The sequence below is a fragment of the Ylistrum balloti genome, unplaced genomic scaffold (assembly GCF_031769215.1).
Source record: "Ylistrum balloti isolate Yb309-2 unplaced genomic scaffold, AGI_CSIRO_Ybal_v1 Utg370852, whole genome shotgun sequence".
NCBI lineage: Eukaryota > Metazoa > Mollusca > Bivalvia > Pectinida > Pectinidae > Ylistrum > Ylistrum balloti.
In genome coordinates this window covers 377,061-395,337 of record NW_026782489.1, presented here as the reverse complement: position 1 = coordinate 395,337, position 18,277 = coordinate 377,061, and the positions used below count along the sequence as shown (strand labels likewise).

Here is an 18,277-nt window from a genome sequence, read left to right as displayed (position 1 = left end):
TTGTGGCCTTTACCTGAATTCATTCGAGTCAATAAAAAAAATACGCCTGCATGCATGACACATATGACGCCTTATCTTTGCTGACCTTGACCTGTGACATGTATTGTCTTACTATATCGTGACCGGCACCAACGGACACTCCACCAGACAAACGACAGGTGACGACATGGCAGTACAGCTTCTTCTGGTTCTTGCCATTTGTGTGGTGGCTCAAGCCCAAGGTAAGGCATCCTTTACTTGTAGGTTAAACTACAGCCAAAGTCCATTCGGTCGGTCCAGGCTGATGTGTGGTCATTTGTATCGATGTAGGATTCTAGTAAGTACGGCAATCAGCCATATCTATTTTATGTTAAGTTTGATTTTGGGGAAAATATGGTATTAGAACTGGTAAATTTATTGCCGTGTTCCTCCCTCCCCCCCTCCCTCTCTCTCTCTCTCTCTCTCTGTCTGTCTGTCTGTCTGTCTGTCTGTCTCTCTCTCTCTCTCTCTCTCTCTCTCTGTCTCTCTCTCTCTCTCTCTCTCTCTCTCTCTCTCTCTCTCTCTCTCTCTGTCTGTCTCTACTCACGGCTCTCTCTCTACTCACGGATAGTATTGATTTGAAAATGTGTTGTTGCGATTTCGGTCTTGTAAGCGAATACATCCAGACACCTTCTAATAAAGCCCTGTATCATTTTCTCTCTCCCAGGCCTTCGAATTATATCAAATATTTTCCAGTTAGATATTGAGACGGATGAAAGTCGTTTTTTCCTTCGATAAAGAACATGTTCGAATTGATAATCAACTGGTATTTCTTCTTTTTTTCATTGTGTACAACGCCGAATTGGATATTTCGCATAACCATTCGAGACCGAGTTTGACTCCTGTCGCCCCTTTATTTAATTCACACAATCAAAAATGTCACCTTTTATAACTTAATTTCGCCTACATAAAGAATATTTCGTCTAAAATCAATGGTTGCTATAGCTTCACATGTGATCCCTGGAGATTTGTCTAACATGGCGTTAAAACGCCCATACTCGCTACGATTTATCATGTCTCTAACGTCCAGACGATGATTTCTGTATTTTTTTGTCGATCCCGAATCCCGAGTATATGTTACGTCCATTGATTCCATTGTCTAGTCCTATAGAAGGCTCAGAAAGCTCGTACTGGCTTTCTATAGACACACACTGCCACACACATCAGACACAACGTTCGCCAATGTCGATGAGAGTATCTTCGCGTGACATGTTCCTGTTGGCTCGAGAATAACTCAATCTGATATTCATCATCACATACCGTATGTCAATAGTCGTATTTCATAATTATCCGGTTTTAATGAGATTGAGAACAACTCAAAACTAGTTTCTTTATCGTCCTACCACCAGGAACACGTCGGGAACACGAACATGTCACCCGTAAATATATATCTGGGCCATAGTAATTAACTATCCGGGTTGTTTTGGTTACAAGAGCACTCTCCTGTGTTCAAGAACAACCAAGAACGTTCTTGGCGTCAAGACAAACACAAATATGTCTACGTCGTCTTCTTGTGACAATCTTTGAACACTGCAAGAACGTTTAATGATTTGTAAAAGAGATAATACTCTACCACAACTAATCGTTAGGGTTAATACTGTTCTTGTCATCGTGTTCAGTGTATTTCCTATTTAGGAAAACATGGTTTCCTCTGTTTGTCGTCAATCTGTCTTTTGTCATCCCTCGTCTATTGGCAGCTGTAAAAATAACTGATATTCCTGTATATAACGACACGACCGACTGCTTTTATTCCGTTCCTGTAAACTTTGTTTCTGAAGACGAGTTAATCATATATTTTCTTACACGTGATAATTAAAAGTAGACTAATATCAACACGACCCAAATTTACACTGATTGACCGCCCGTCTTCCTCATGGTTCTCTTGTGTCCACAACCAACATGTGTGATAACAGAACAAGCACGTGTTAAACAGTTGATGCAGAATTCAGTCGACGATGTTAGCGGTTTCCAGGGAATATCATAATTTTATAGAGCAGAAGCGAAACCCACAAAGGTTGCTGCACAAACCCGCAAAGGTTGATGCACAAATCTGTACAGATTGATGCACAAACCCGTACAGGTTGATGCACAAATCCGTACAGGTTGATGCACAAACCCGTACAGGTTGCTGCACTAAGCCGTACAGGTTGATGCACAAAGCAGTACAGATTGCTGCACAAACCTATATAGATTGTACAGGTGTAGAGCACCAAGTCAGAAGGCACAAATAGTCTTCCAACAAATATATATACAGTTGATACATGTATGGAATACCAGGTGGAGAGGCACAAATGACACAATTCGCAGCACTCGAGTATTTCGTTTGCAAGGTAACAATGTATAGAAAAAGGCCGTTCATGTCGTGTTCCTCTGCTGGCTGTTATCAAGACGTGACGTTTGATAAGATTTGTAATAGTCTTTATTTATTTTACAACAATTGCGAAGCAAGTTTTTCCAACTTATATTACTTATATTAGATCTGTATCTAAGATTTGTAGACACATGAAAGGTGACTTTCTCATCCTGTATTAAGGTATCGAATAAAAACCCATCTTGTCAACTACTACACATATTTAATCTATAAATTCAAGAAGTACCTTCTTGACTTTATCTGACACTTCCATATTTGGTAAACATGTTCCAAGGTTTTCAGCCATCTCTTTATCGATGTTCTTCCTCTTCCTAGAACTACTGAATGTTTCATCCATTCCCACAGCATGTCTATTTTAGGTGATCCAAGAGAGTTGACTTTCTCTCCATCAATCGTATGCTTATTGAACCCTTGAACTGTATCTAGGGGCTAGGTCTTATTGAACCCTTGAACTGTATCTAGGGGCTAGGTCTTATTGAACCCTTGAACTGTATCTAGGGGCTAGGTCTTATTGAATCCTTGAACTGTATCTAGGGGCTAGGTCTTATTGAATCCTTGAACTGTATCTAGGGGCTAGGTCTTATTGAATCCTCGAACTGTATCTAGGGGCTAGGTCTTATTGAACCCTTGAACTGTATCTAGGGGCTAGGTCTTATTGAACCCTTGAACTGTATCTAGGGGCTAGGTCTTATTGAACCCTTGAACTGTATCTAGGGGCTAGGTCTTATTGAACCCTTGAACTGTATCTAGGGGCTAGGTCTTATTGAACCCTTGAACTGTATCTAGGGGCTAGGTCTTATTGAATCCTTGAACTGTATCTAGGGGCTAGGTCTTATTGAATCCTTGAACTGTATCTAGGGGCTAGGTCTTATTGAATCCTTGAACTGTATCTAGGGGCTAGGTCTTATTGAACCCTTGAACTGTATCTAGGGGCTAGGTCTTATTGAACCCTTGAACTGTATCTAGAGGCTACGGCTTATTGAATCCTTGACTGTATCTAGGGGCTAGGTCTTATTGAACTCTTGACTGTATCTAGGGGCTAGGTCTTATTGAATCCTTGACTGTATCTAGGGGCTACGGCTTATTAAAACCCTGAACTGTATCTAGGGGCTACGATTTATTGAACCCTTGTATCTAGGGGCTAGGTCTTATTGAATCCTTGACTGTATCTAGGGGCTAGGTCTTATTGAACTCTTGACTGTATCTAGGGGCTAGGTCTTATTGAATCCTTGACTGTATCTAGGGGCTAGGTCTTATTGAACCCTTGAACTGTATCTAGGGGCTAGGTTTTATTGAACCCTTGAACTGTATCTAGGGGCTAGGTTTTATTGAACCCTTGAACTGTATCTAGGGGCTAGGTCTTATTGAACCCTTGACTGTATCTAGGGGCTAGGTCTTATTGAACCCTTGACTGTATCTAGGGGCTACGGTTTATTGAACCGTTGTATCTAGGGGCTAGGTCTTATTGAACCCTTGACTGTATCTAGAGGCTACGGCTTATTGAATCCTTGACTGTATCTAGGGGCTAGGTCTTATTGAACCCTTGAACTGTATCTAGGGGCTAGGTCTTATTGAACCCTTGAACTGTATCTAGAGGCTACGGCTTATTGAATCCTTGAACTGTATCTAGGGGCTAGGTCTTATTGAACTCTTGACTGTATCTAGGGGCTAGGTCTTATTGAACCCTTGAACTGTATCTAGGGGCTAGGTCTTATTGAATCCTTGAACTGTATCTAGGGGCTAGGTCTTATTGAATCCTTGACTGTATCTAGAGGCTACGTCTTATTGAATCCTTGAACTGTATCTAGGGGCTAGGTCTTATTGAACCCTTGAACTGTATCTAGAGGCTACGGCTTATTGAATCCTTGACTGTATCTAGGGGCTAGGTCTTATTGAATCCTTGACTGTATCTAGAGGCTACGGCTTATTGAACCCTTGAACTGTATCTAGGGGCTAGGTCTTATTGAACTCTTGACTGTATCTAGGGGCTAGGTCTTATTGAACCCTTGAACTGTATCTAGGGGCTAGGTCTTATTGAACCCTTGAACTGTATCTAGGGGCTAGGTCTTATTGAATCCTTGACTGTATCTAGAGGCTACGGCTTATTGAATCCTTGACTGTATCTAGGGGCTAGGTCTTATTGAATCCTTGAACTGTATCTAGGGGCTACGGCTTATTAAAACCCTGAACTGTATCTAGGGGCTACGATTTATTGAACCCTTGTATCTAGGGGCTAGGTCTTATTGAACCCTTGAACTGTATCTAGGGGCTAGGTCTTATTGAACCCTTGAACTGTATCTAGGGGCTAGGTTTATTGAACCCTTGAAGGGGCTGTATCTAGGGGCTAGGTCTTATTGAACCCTTGTATCTAGGGGCTAGGTCTTATTGAACCCTTGAACTGTATCTATGGGCTACGGCTTATTGAACCCTTGACTGTATCTAGGGGCTAGGTCTTATTGAACCCTTGAACTGTATCTAGGGGCTAGGTCTTATTGAACCCTTGAACTGTATCTAGGGGCTAGGTCTTATTGAACCCTTGAACTGTATCTAGGGGCTAGGTCTTATTGAACCCTTGAACTGTATCTAGGGGCTAGGTCTTATTGAACCCTTGAACTGTATCTAGGGGCTAGGTCTTATTGAACCCTTGAACTGTATCTAGGGGCTAGGTCTTATTGAACCCTTGAACTGTATCTAGGGGCTAGGTCTTATTGAACCCTTGAACTGTATCTAGGGGCTAGGTCTTATTGAACCCTTGAACTGTATCTAGGGGCTAGGTCTTATTGAACCCTTGTATCTAGGGGCTAGGTCTTATTGAACCCTTGAACTGTATCTAGGGGCTAGGTCTTATTGAACCCTTGAACTGTATCTAGGGGCTAGGTCTTATTGAACCCTTGAACTGTATCTAGGGGCTAGGTCTTATTGAACCCTTGAACTGTATCTAGGGGCTAGGTCTTATTGAACCCTTGAACTGTATCTAGGGGCTAGGTCTTATTGAACCCTTGAACTGTATCTAGGGGCTAGGTCTTATTGAACCCTTGAACTGTATCTAGGGGCTAGGTCTTATTGAACCCTTGAACTGTATCTAGGGGCTAGGTCTTATTGAACCCTTGTATCTAGGGGCTAGGTCTTATTGAACCCTTGTATCTAGGGGCTAGGTCTTATTGAACCCTTGAACTGTATCTAGGGGCTAGGTCTTATTGAACCCTTGAACTGTATCTAGGGGCTAGGTCTTATTGAACCCTTGACTGTATCTAGGGGCTAGGTCTTATTGAACCCTTGAACTGTATCTAGGGTCTAGTTATTATTGAAACCATGAACTGTATCTAGGGGCTAGGTCTTATTGAACCCTTGAACTGTATCTAGGGGCTAGGTCTTATTGAACCCTTGAACTGTATCTAGGGGCTACGGTCTTATTGAACCCTTGAACTGTATCTAGGGGCTAGGTCTTATTGAACCCTTGAACTGTATCTAGGGGCTAGGTCTTATTGAACCTTTGAACTGTATCTAGGGGCTAGGTCTTATTGAACCCTTGAATCTAGGGGCTAGGTCTTATTGAACCCTTGAACTGTATCTAGGGGCTAGGTCTTATTGAACCCTTGAACTGTATCTAGGGGCTAGGTCTTATTGAACCCTTGTATCTAGGGGCTAGGTCTTATTGAACCCTTGTATCTAGGGGCTAGGTCTTATTGAACCCTTGTATCTAGGGGCTAGGTCTTATTGAACCCTTGAACTGTATCTAGGGGCTAGGTCTTATTGAACCCTTGAACTGTATCTAGGGGCTAGGTCTTATTGAACCCTTGAACTGTATCTAGGGGCTAGGTCTTATTGAACCCTTGACTGTATCTAGGGGCTAGGTCTTATTGAACCCTTGAACTGTATCTAGGGGCTAGGTCTTATTGAACCCTTGAACTGTATCTAGGGGCTAGGTCTTATTGAACCCTTGAATCTAGGGGCTAGGTCTTATTGAACCTTTGAACTGTATCTAGGGGCTACGGCTTATTGAACCCTTGACTGTATCTAGGGGCTACGGTTTATTGAACCCTTGTATCTAGGGGCTAGGTCTTATTGAACCCTTGTATCTAGGGGCTAGGTCTTATTGAACCCTTGTATCTAGGGGCTAGGTCTTATTGAACCCTTGTATCTAGGGGCTAGGTCTTATTGAACCCTTGACTGTATCTAGGGGCTAGGTCTTATTGAATCCTTGAACTGTATCTAGGGGCTAGGTCTTATTGAACCCTTGAACTGTATCTAGGGGCTAGGTCTTATTGAACCCTTGTATCTAGGGGCTAGGTCTTATTGAACCCTTGTATCTAGGGGCTAGGTCTTATTGAACCCTTGACTGTATCTAGGGGCTAGGTCTTATTGAACCCTTGAACTGTATCTAGGGGCTAGGTCTTATTGAACCCTTGAATCTAGGGGCTAGGTCTTATTGAACCCTTGAACTGTATCTAGGGGCTAGGTCTTATTGAACCCTTGAACTGTATCTAGGGGCTAGGTCTTATTGAACCCTTGAACTGTATCTAGGGGCTAGGTCTTATTGAACCCTTGAACTGTATCTAGGGGCTACGGCTTATTAAGCCCTTGAACTGTATCTAGGGGCTAGGTCTTATTGAACCCTTGAACTGTATCTACGGGCTATGGCTTATTGAACCCTTGAACTGTATCTAGGGGCTAGGTCTTATTGAACCCTTGAACTGTATCTAGGGGCTAGGTCTTATTGAACCCTTGAATCTAGGGGCTAGGTCTTATTGAACCCTTGAACTGTATCTAGGGGCTAGGTCTTATTGAACCCTTGAATCTAGGGGCTAGGTCTTATTGAACCCTTGAACTGTATCTAGGGGCTAGGTCTTATTGAACCCTTGAACTGTATCTAGGGGCTAGGTCTTATTGAACCCTTGTATCTAGGGGCTAGGTCTTATTGAACCCTTGTATCTAGGGGCTAGGTCTTATTGAACCCTTGAACTGTATCTAGGGGCTAGGTCTTATTGAACCTTTGAACTGTATCTAGGGGCTAGGTCTTATTGAACCCTTGAACTGTATCTAGGGGCTAGGTCTTATTGAACCCTTGAACTGTATCTAGGGGCTAGGTCTTATTGAACCCTTGAACTGTATCTAGGGGCTACGGCTTATTAAGCCCTTGAACTGTATCTAGGGGCTAGGTCTTATTGAACCCTTGAATCTAGGGGCTACGGTTTATTGAACCCTTGTATCTAGGGGCTACGGTTTATTGAACCCTTGTATCTAGGGGCTAGGTCTTATTGAACCCTTGTATCTAGGGGCTACGTCGATAGTTTAATATGTTTTATTTTGATTAACGGCATAGTATTTCACTTGCATTTTTTCTCATCGACAGTTCCCCACTTTGGCAATGGTCTAGTGAAAGGGTACATTGCCACACCAATCATTGACGAAGCGTCAGGTCTTGCAGCCAGTCGTATTCACGAGGGGATCCTATACACTCACAATGACCATGGTGATGGGCCAACTATCTATGCTATCAACGCGAGTGATGCTTCGCTTGTGGCAACGCTTACTATAGGCAGTGGTGCTACTAACCACGACTGGGAGGATGTGGCTGTGGGACCATGTGCAAAAGGGGAACATGTCTTCTGTATCTACATTGCTGATACAGGCTTCTCCTCCGCCAACGATGACGAGGCCAACATCATCTACCGCGTCCAGGAACCAGACAGTTTGACTGACCAGACACTCACCGTTAATAGCACACTCAAATTCGAGTAGGTATCCAGCAGCCTCCCTGACATATTGACTGTACAGACCTGTATATGTCTGTGGCTATATGACGTTAGACATACACAGAGATTGGAGAAGGTATCCAGTAGCCTTCCTGACGTATCGGCTGTACAGACCTGTGTATGTCTGTGGCAATATGACGTTAGACACACACAGAGATTGGAGAAGGTAGCCAGTAGCCTCCCTGACATATCGACTGTACAGACCTGTGTACGTCTGTAGCAATATGACGTTAGACACACACAGAGAATGGAGTAGGTAGCCAGTAGCCTCCCTGACATATCGACTGTACAGACCTGTGTACGTCTGTAGCAATATGACGTTAGACACACACAGAGATTGGAGTAGGTAGCCAGTAGCCTCCCTGACATATCGACTGTACAGACCTGTGTATGTCTGTAGCAATATGACGTTAGACACACACAGAGATTGGAGTAGGTAGCCAGTAGCCTCCCTGACATATCGACTGTACAGACCTGTGTATGTCTGTAGCAATATGACGTTAGACAGAGACGTAAAACTAGAATCTAATACTTCAGAATGTTACTGATTCTAGCAGATATCAAACGAGTCAAAGTAGTTCCTTATGATAAGATTCACAATGTTACGAGTGTATTGTCTGTTTATAGACATGTCTTCAATATATTTTGTAGGTGGTCAGAAGAAGAGTCACAGGCACTGATGGTTGACCCTGAAGCTAATGTATACATCGTGTCAAACGTGCTGAGTGGTCGGGGTATGTTTGTGAAACTTCCCAATGTGTGGGGCCAAGCAGTACCTACCCACGTGGCCAGTACAACCTTCCTTCCTATCCGTACTACACACCACGACCCAACAGCAGCCGATATTTCACCAGATGGCAAACGTCTCCTCATTAAGGCCAAAAGGCACATTTATTACTGGAACGTGCCAGATGGTGACTACTTGGCAGCCGTCACAAAGACCCCGTATGAACTTCCATACATACACGAGTCAGTTGGAGAATCCATTTGTTGGGATTATACAAGTGAATCCTACTTCACTCTTGGAGAAGGTCATTATAAACCGCTGTATGAATATGAACCACTCTCCTTGGATGAAAGCTTTGTTGTCGGCTAGTTGTAGCTTAATAAAACTCATGTTAATAAATAACACATTGTTTTATATTAATCCTTAAATACACCAAGCACAACAAGATGGTACAAAAAGTAACTCTATCACTGAGTGGTCAATCACAGTAACTATCACTGAGTGGTCAATCACAGTAACTCTATCACTGAGTGGTCAATCACAATAACTCTATCACTGAGTGGTCAGTCACAGTAACTCTTTCACTGAGTGGTCAATCACAGTAACTCTATCACTGAGTGGTCAATCACAGTAACTCTATCACTGAGTGGTCAATCACAGTAACTCTATCACTGAGTGGTTAGTCACAGTAACTCTATCTATCACTGAGTGGTCAATCACAGTAACTATCACTGAGTGGTCAATCACAGTAACTCTATCACTGAGTGGTCAATCACAGTAACTCTATCACTGAGTGGTCAGTCACAGTAACTGTCACTGAGTGGTCAATCACAGTAACTCTATCACTGAGTGGTCAATCACAGTAACTCTATCTATCACTGAGTGGTCAATCACAGTAACTCTATCACTGAGTGGTCAATCACAGTAACTCTATCACTGAGTGGTCAGTCACAGTAACTATACCATGTCACTATAACTTGTCACTATAACAAGTCACTATAACATGTCACTATAACTTGTCACTATGTCACTATAACATGTCACTATAACATGTCACTTTAACTTGTCACTATAACTTGTCACTATAACATGTCACTATAACATGTCACTATAATTTGTCACTATAACATGTCACTATAACATGTCATTATAACTTGTCACTATGTCACTATAACATGTCACTATAACTTGTCACTATGTCACTATAACATGTCACTATGTCACTATAACATGTCACTATAACTTGTCACTATAACATGTCACTATAACAAGTCACTATAACATGTCACTATAACTTGTCACTATGTCACTATAACATGTCACTATAACTTGTCACTATAACATGTCACTATAACATGTCACTATAACTTGTCACTATGTCACTATAACATGTCACTATGTCACTATAACTTGTCACTATAACATGTCACTATAACATGTCACTATAACTTGTCACTATAACATGTCACTTTAACTTGTCACTATAACTTGTCACTATAACATGTCACTATAACATGTCACTATGTCACTATAACATGTCACTATGTCACTATAACTTGTCACTATAACATGTCACTATAACATGTCACTATAACTTGTCACTATAACATGTCACAATAACATGTCACTATAACTTGTCACTATGTCACTATAACATGTCACTATAACTTGTCACTATAACATGTCACTATAACATGTCACTATAACTTGTCACTATGTCACTATAACATGTCACTATGTCACTATAACTTGTCACTATAACATGTCACTATAACATGTCACTATAACTTGTCACTATAACATGTCACTTTAACTTGTCACTATAACTTGTCACTATAACATGTCACTATAACATGTCACTATGTCACTATAACATGTCACTATGTCACTATAACATGTCACTATAACTTGTCACTATAACATGTCACAATAACATGTCACTATAACTTGTCACTATGTCACTATAACATGTCACTATAACTTGTCACTATAACACGTCACTTTAACACGTCACTATAACATGTTTCATTGAACAAAAACAAGACATTTTCAGTTTGACAAATGAGATGGATTTATTGTCACTATGTCACTATAACATGTCACTATAACTTGTCACTATAACTTGTCACTATAACATGTCACTTTAACACGTCACTATAACATGTTTCATTGAACAAAAACAAGACATTTTCAGTTTGACAAATGAGATGGATTTATTATGGAACATGAAAATGAACAGTATATAACATATACCCTGAACATATACACAATGTATAGACTTTCATACACACAACCAAACAGATGGTCAAAACTGTTTGTACAATCAATTAAATATAATTACAGCACATTAATAAAAATCTGATATTTACAAGTTAACTTAAATATTCATCTCTGGCCTCAACCAATTGCACTGCTGCTTAATGAAACATGAGACAAAATACATTATTGTAAATGCCAGAAGTAGCTGAGTCTCCTTCAACTAGGACACCTGTCATGGCTCAATTTATGATTAAGTTATCTCCCTCAACTAGGACACCTGTCATAGCTGAGTTTATAATTATCTCCCTCAACCAGGACAACTGTCATAGCTGAGTTTATATTTATCTCCCTCAACTAGGACACCTGTCATAGCTGAGTTTATAATTAAGTTATCTCCCTCAACCAGGATATCTGTCATAGCTGAGTTTATAATTAAGTTATCTCCCTCAACCAGGACACCAGTCATAGCTGAGTTTATAATTAAGTTTTCTCCCTCAACCAGGATACCTGTCATAGCTGAGTTTATAATTATCTCCCTCAACCAGGACAAATGTCATAGCTGAGTTTATAATTATCTCCCTCAACTAGGACACCTGTCATAGCTGAGTTTATAATTAAGTTATCTCCCTCAACCAGGACACCTGTCATAGCTGAGTTTATAATTAAGTTATCTTCCTCAACCAGGACACCTGTCATAGCTGAGTTTATAATTAAGTTATCTCCCTCAACCAGGATATCTGTCATAGCTGAGTTTATAATTAAGTTATCTCCCTCAACCAGGATATCTGTCATAGCTGAGTTTATAATTAAGTTATCTCCCTCAACCAGGACACCTGTCATAGCTGAGTTTATAATTAAGTTATCTTCCTCAACCAGGACACCTGTCATAGCTGAGTTTATAATTATCTCCCTCAACCAGGACACCTGTCATAGCTGAGTTTATAATTATCTCCCTCAACCAGGACACCTGTCATAGCTGAGTTTATAATTATCTCCCTCAACCAGGACAACTGTCATAGCTGAGTTTATAATTATCTCCCTCAACCAGGACACCTGTCATAGCTGAGTTTATAATTATCTCCCTCAACCAGGACAACTGTCATAGCTGAGTTTATAATTATCTCCCTCAACCAGGACACCTGTCATAGCTGAGTTTATAATTATCTCCCACAACCAGGACACCAGTCATAGCTGAGTTTATTACAGAATTATCTTTCTCAACTAGGACATCTGTATAAGCTAATTTTATAATCAAGTTATCTCCCTTGATGAGGGCACCTGTCATAGATATCTCTCTCAATTAAGACATCTTCCGTAGATTATATCATTATTAAGTTATGTTTCTCAAATAGGACAATTGGCATCAGTGTGCTTATTATAAAGTTATCTCCCTTTACTAGTACACCTTTCAGCTACTATTACAATCACATTTAAAATAACTTCAATTATCTTCAAAAAAAGAAAACTAATCTACTTTGTATTCCATATTCCTTTAAATAATCTGAATGACGGTGATGATAGATAAGTTAGGAGTAAGATTACACATTATGTACAAGACATACTGTGACACAATCATCATCACAGTAATCAATAATTCATACCAGCTCATAGTTCAGACTCCCTACACACTCGGTATCTTCTTTTCTTTGTGTATAAACCTGTACTTAATGACTCTGCTAGCTTATATTTTAGATTATCTACACACCAAATCTGTTTTTCAATGTATTCTGTCCAGCAGAATCAAAGACCAACACTTCCAGACTGTCCTTCCCTAAATCACGCCCTCCTCTCTCCCCTCCACCCCCCACCTCTCATCTGCCCTAGCAAACAATGACTCCCCCTCCCTACTAGCTGTCTGCTCCATCAAACCCTCCATTCCAAACTCCACGAGCTATCTACTGCTCTGACCATGATTACAAAAGCTACTATCCCTGATATACCTTGCTCCAAGCCCCTTTCTCACTATCAAAATATTTTCGTTATTATTTTCTGCTACTCGTAGTCCCCTTTCTACCCATTTGGTGTCCCAATTTATTATCATGTTCTAGTGACCCTAGTCCCCTTTCTCCCCATTTGGTGCCCCAATTAATTATCATTTTCAAGTGACCCTAGTCCCCTTCCTCCCCATTTGGTGCCCCAATTTATTATCATTTTCTAGTGACCCTAGTCCCCTTCCTCCCCATTTGGTGCCCCAATTTATTATCATTTTCTAGTATCCCTAGTCCCCTTCCTACCCATTTGGTGCCCCAATTTATTATCATTTTCTAGTTTTCCTTGTCCCCTTCCTCCCCATTTGGTGCCCCAATTTATTATCATTTTCTAGTTTTCATAGTCCCCTTTCTCTCCACTTGATGCCCCACACTATTATTTTCTAACTGTGACACCAGACTTCTGAAGATATCCCCCTTCTCTCTCTCTCTCGCTCTCTCTCGACTTCACATCTTGGAAATATCATATCAATATAAAGACACTGGTGTATAGTTGGTAATTAATGGATGCAAAGACAAGTAATGGTAAGGTAACCTGAGTTAAAAACGTGTCTGTGCGGGGTCCTTATGATGCAGTTAGGGCTCCTGGTGAAATTGTCCCTAGTTAGGTAATCAGAGTTATTGCACATCTGATAGACCAGGTTTAGGTAAAGTTTGGACACACCTGACTGAACAGGAATAGTAAGATAACCAAGGTGAGAACACATCTGAAAGACTGGCCCTAATCAGGTAACCACAGTTTGGACACACCTGACAGACTGACCCCTAATTAGATAATCAGGGTTAGGACACACCTGACAGACTGACCCTAATTAGATAATCAGGGTTAGGACACACCTGACAGACTGACCCTAATTAGATAATCAGGGTTAGGACACACCTGACAGACTGACCCTAATTAGATAATCAGGGTTAGGACACACCTGACAGACTGACCCTAATTAGATAATCAGGGTTAGGACACACCTGACAGTCTGACCCTAATTAGATAATCAGGGTTAGCACACACCTGACAGACTGGTCCTAATTAGGACACCATGGTTAGGACACACCTGACAGACTGGTCCTAATTAGGACACCATGGTTAGGACACACCTGACAGACTGGTCCTATAGCTAGGTAGGTTACTAGATTTGGAACACACTAACAGACTGACTAGATGGTAATGAACACAATGTCTGCAAACTTTCTGATCAGATAGAAGGTTTCCAGCAATGTCTCAGTTTCTTTGCATGAAACACTGTCAGAATGCTAATGCTGGGTGTAGCTTTTTTGATGAACCTGCTGATATTTCATAAGTCACTTTTTCAGAAGTAAACATCAAAACATATGAATGGTCTAGATTGTCCATGAAAAAGAATTCTGTGATTGAATATGAATATACATTACAAACTAGGCATGAGACTGATAAAACTGCAAAGCTTACCAGAAACTGACAAAAAAAAACAAACAAACAAACAAACTAGTACTTACATTTAAGAAACAAGGTTGATATAATTGGCTATAAATAGTGTCCAAACAATATTCCTCTGGATCTGATTGATAAGTAAGGTAAACAAATCTGACACACATTAATATAAAACATCAAAATCATCATCATCTAGGATAGAAAATCTATAATTACATCAACAGGAACAAATGGAATTATCAAAATAACCCAACAAATATTGGTTGTCTTTGACAAAAAAAATAAAGCACAGTTCATTTAATACATCCCAACTGAACCTCGGCCCCAAATAGAAGGTTCTGCTGAACAGGTGTAATCAGAAGTCTTATGAAGATAGAAGTTTTTAATACATCAGTGGTGGGATGTTAATGTTACACGTTGTAACTCCTGACTGATATAATATAAAAACAAGATGATAATAAAAATTGTATGAATAACAACAATAAAACATTTTTCCTCATATATCATAATCACTTCAAATACAACACATTCTAAAAATTAACAGAATCTGCCTGTCATAAGATGTACAAATCCTACAACACACTTTACATACATGTGTGAGGTAAACAACACCACACAAACTTCTGAATTTAAACTGTGTTTTAAACACTTTTTTAATAATATCTTTTAAACATTATTATGATAATACAAATGTTTTAAACAAGTACAATCGATCATGCACTGTTTTCAAGAATCAGTGCCATTATGCATTGCTGACACAGCTTATCCTGGGACTGTACTAATTACCAGACACCACAGGTGTAATACGGTACCAGGTAAGATCTCATGCTCAACCCAGACTGAGCAACATAAAATGCACTCAAACTCATCCAGGTACACAACCTGGTAACAAACAGTAAAGCTCACTCTGATACAGCACCAGGTAACATACACTCCTCAAGCTCACTCTGGCAGAGCACCAGGTTACATACACTCCTCAAGCTCACTCTGGCACAGCAATATTTAACAGGCACTCCTCAAGCTTACTCTGGCACAGCACCAGGTAACAGACACTCCTCAAGCTCACTCTGGCACAGCACCAGGTAACAGACAGCAAAGCTCACTCTGGCACAGCACCAGGTAACATACACTCCTCAAGCTCACTCTGGCAGAGCACCAGGTTACAGACACTCCTCAAGCTCACTCTGGCACAGCAATATTTAACAGGCACTCCTCAAGCTTACTCTGGCACAGCACCAGGTTACAGACACTCCTCAAGCTCACTCTGGCACAGCAATATTTAACAGGCACTCCTCAAGCTTACTCTGGCACAGCACCAGGTAACAGACACTCCTCAAGCTCACTCTGGCACAGCACCAGGTAACAGACAGCAAAGCTCACTCTGGCACAGCACCAGGTAACAGACACTCCTCAAGCTTACTCTGGTACAGCGAAGGTAACAGATACTCCTCAAGCTCACTCTGGTACAGCACCAGGTAATAGACAGTAAAGCTCACTCTGGTACAGCACCAGGTAACAGACACTCCTCAAGCTTACTCTGGCACAGCACCAGGTAACAGACACTCAAGCTCATTCTGGTACACAACCAGGTAACAGACACTCAAGCTCATTCTGGTACAAAACCAGGTAACAGACACTCAAGCTAACCCTGGTACACAACCAGGTAACAGACACTCAAGCTAACCCTGGTACACAACCAGGTAACAGACACTCAAGCTCATTCTGGTACAAAACCAGGTAACAGACACTCCTCAAGCTTACTCTGGCACAGCACCAGGTAACAGACACTCAAGCTCACTCTGGTATACAACCAGATAGAAGATACTTAATCTCTCATCACTCATACTGTCATTTATCACAAGTGAAGCATCATACATTGTGTCTCACCTGCTAAGGTATGACATGTATTACATTTGTTAAGGTGCATTTGTAAAGTGTTACACCACACAGGTATATCATGCCACATGTATCATGTCTGTGCTTCAACTCTAATCAGGTATGACATGAGTCACATCTGTTCAGGTATGACATGAGTCACATCTGTTCAGGTATGACACATGTGTCATATCTATTCAGGTATGCAACATGTGTCACATCTGTTCAAATATACCTTTGATTACATTATACTATTGTCACACCTGTTTAGATATGTCATATGTCACACACCGTAAGGAACATCATTTGTCACACCTTTTCAGGTACATCATTTGTTGCACCTGTTTGGGTATGCCATTTGTCACACCTGTTCAGGTATGCTATTTGTCTATCTTTTTAGGTACATCATTTAGTGCACCTGTTCAGGTATGCAATTTGTCACACCTGTTCAGGTATGCTATTTGTCAAACCTGTTCAGGTATGCTAATTATCACACTTGTTCAGGTATGCTATTTGTCACACCTGTTCAGGTATGCTAATTATCACACTTGTTCAGGTATGCTATTTGTCACACCTGTTCAGGTATGCTAATTATCACACTTGTTCAGGTATGCTATTTGTCACACCTATTCAGGTATGCTAATTATCACACTTGTCCAGGTATGTTATTTGTCACACCTATTCAGGTATGCTAATTATCACACTTGTTCAGGTATGTTATTTGTCACACCTGTTCAGGTATGCTAATTATCACACTTGTCCAGGTATGCTATTTGTCACACCTATTCAGGTATGCTAATTATCACACTTGTTAAGGTATGCTATTTGACACACCAGTTAACTATGCAATATGTCATACCATCTGTTTAGATAAACATTTTCTCCTATCTACAGTTTACAGCATTAGGTAAAATATGTCACACCTGTTTCCTATGCTTTAACAGGGAAGGGGTGAGCTTCAGTGTTGAACACCCATTTGTCCAAGGGTATGAGGTCATCTTCGGAAAATATCAGATACAGATATTTCAGTGTCTCTGCTAGGAAGAAGCTCTGTTGCACATCATCCAGTGACGGTTTCTCCTGGTACACATCACGAAGACCAGAGAAACCACCTTCTACTCGACAGTGCTTATTTAAAGCCTACAAAAACATAAGCAATAAGGTGTCAATACACACAGTAAGCTTCAAGACATTTCTTACCCTGAATAGTCTCCCACTCCCTAACACATTTCTTACCCTGAATAGTCTCCCACTCCCTGAATAGTCTCCCAATCCCTAACACATTTCCTACCCTGAATAGTCTCCCACTTCCTAACACTTTTCTTACCCTGAATAGTCTCCCACTCCCTAACACATTTCCTACCCTGAATAGTCTCCCACTCCCTAACACATTTCTTACCCTGAATAGTCTCCCACTCCCTAACACATTTCTTACCCTGAATAGTCTCCCACTTCCTAACACATTTCCCACCCTGAATAGTCTCCCACTCCCTAACACATTTCCCACCCTGTATAGTCTCCCACTCCCTAACACATTTCTTACCCTGAATAGTCTCCCACTCCTTAACACATTTCCCACCCTGAATAATCTCCCACTCCCTAACACATTTCCCATCGTGAATAGTCTCCCACTTCCTAACACATTTCCCACCCTGAATAGTCTCCCATTCCCTAACACATTTCTTTCCCTGAATAGTCTCCCACTCCCTAACACATTTCCTACCCTGAATAGTCTCCCATTCCCTAACACATTTCTTTCCCTGAATAGTCTCCCACTCCCTAACACATTTCCTACCCTGAATAGTCTCCCATTCCCTAACACATTTCTTTCCCTGAATAACACATTTCCCACTCCCTAACACATTCTACCCTGAA

At 40.9% G+C, this 18,277-nt stretch overlaps 2 protein-coding genes across 2 annotated transcripts in view; one reads left to right on the top strand and one right to left on the bottom strand.

Annotated features, from left to right (window-relative positions):
* The first annotated feature begins 166 nt into the window (after positions 1-166).
* Positions 167-9,241, top strand: LOC132559066 (uncharacterized). Its single transcript, XM_060223674.1, has 3 exons — positions 167-221; positions 7,743-8,127; positions 8,797-9,241. Exons 1-3 carry the CDS (start codon positions 167-169, stop codon positions 9,239-9,241), a joined length of 885 nt encoding a protein of 294 aa, XP_060079657.1.
* Positions 9,242-12,945: 3,704 nt separating this feature from the next.
* Positions 12,946-18,277, bottom strand: part of LOC132559080 (mannosyl-oligosaccharide 1,2-alpha-mannosidase IA-like) — a 31,726-nt gene continuing 26,394 nt past the window's right edge. The window contains exon 11 of the mRNA XM_060223690.1: positions 12,946-17,542. Coding sequence (XP_060079673.1) covers positions 17,333-17,542 — 210 coding nt within the window. The 3' untranslated portion in view covers positions 12,946-17,332. The remainder of the gene's footprint in view (positions 17,543-18,277) is intronic.

Excerpts from the sequence above, each read along its gene's own strand:
- LOC132559066 (XM_060223674.1), top strand. The coding sequence starts at position 167 with ATGGCAGTACAGCTTCTTCTGGTTCTTGCCATTTGTGTGGTGGCTCAA. Across the intron at positions 222-7,742 it reads TGTGGTGGCTCAAGCCCAAG|TTCCCCACTTTGGCAATGGT; the intron begins GTAAGGCATCCT and ends TCTCATCGACAG. Across the intron at positions 8,128-8,796 it reads AATAGCACACTCAAATTCGA|GTGGTCAGAAGAAGAGTCAC; the intron begins GTAGGTATCCAG and ends TATATTTTGTAG.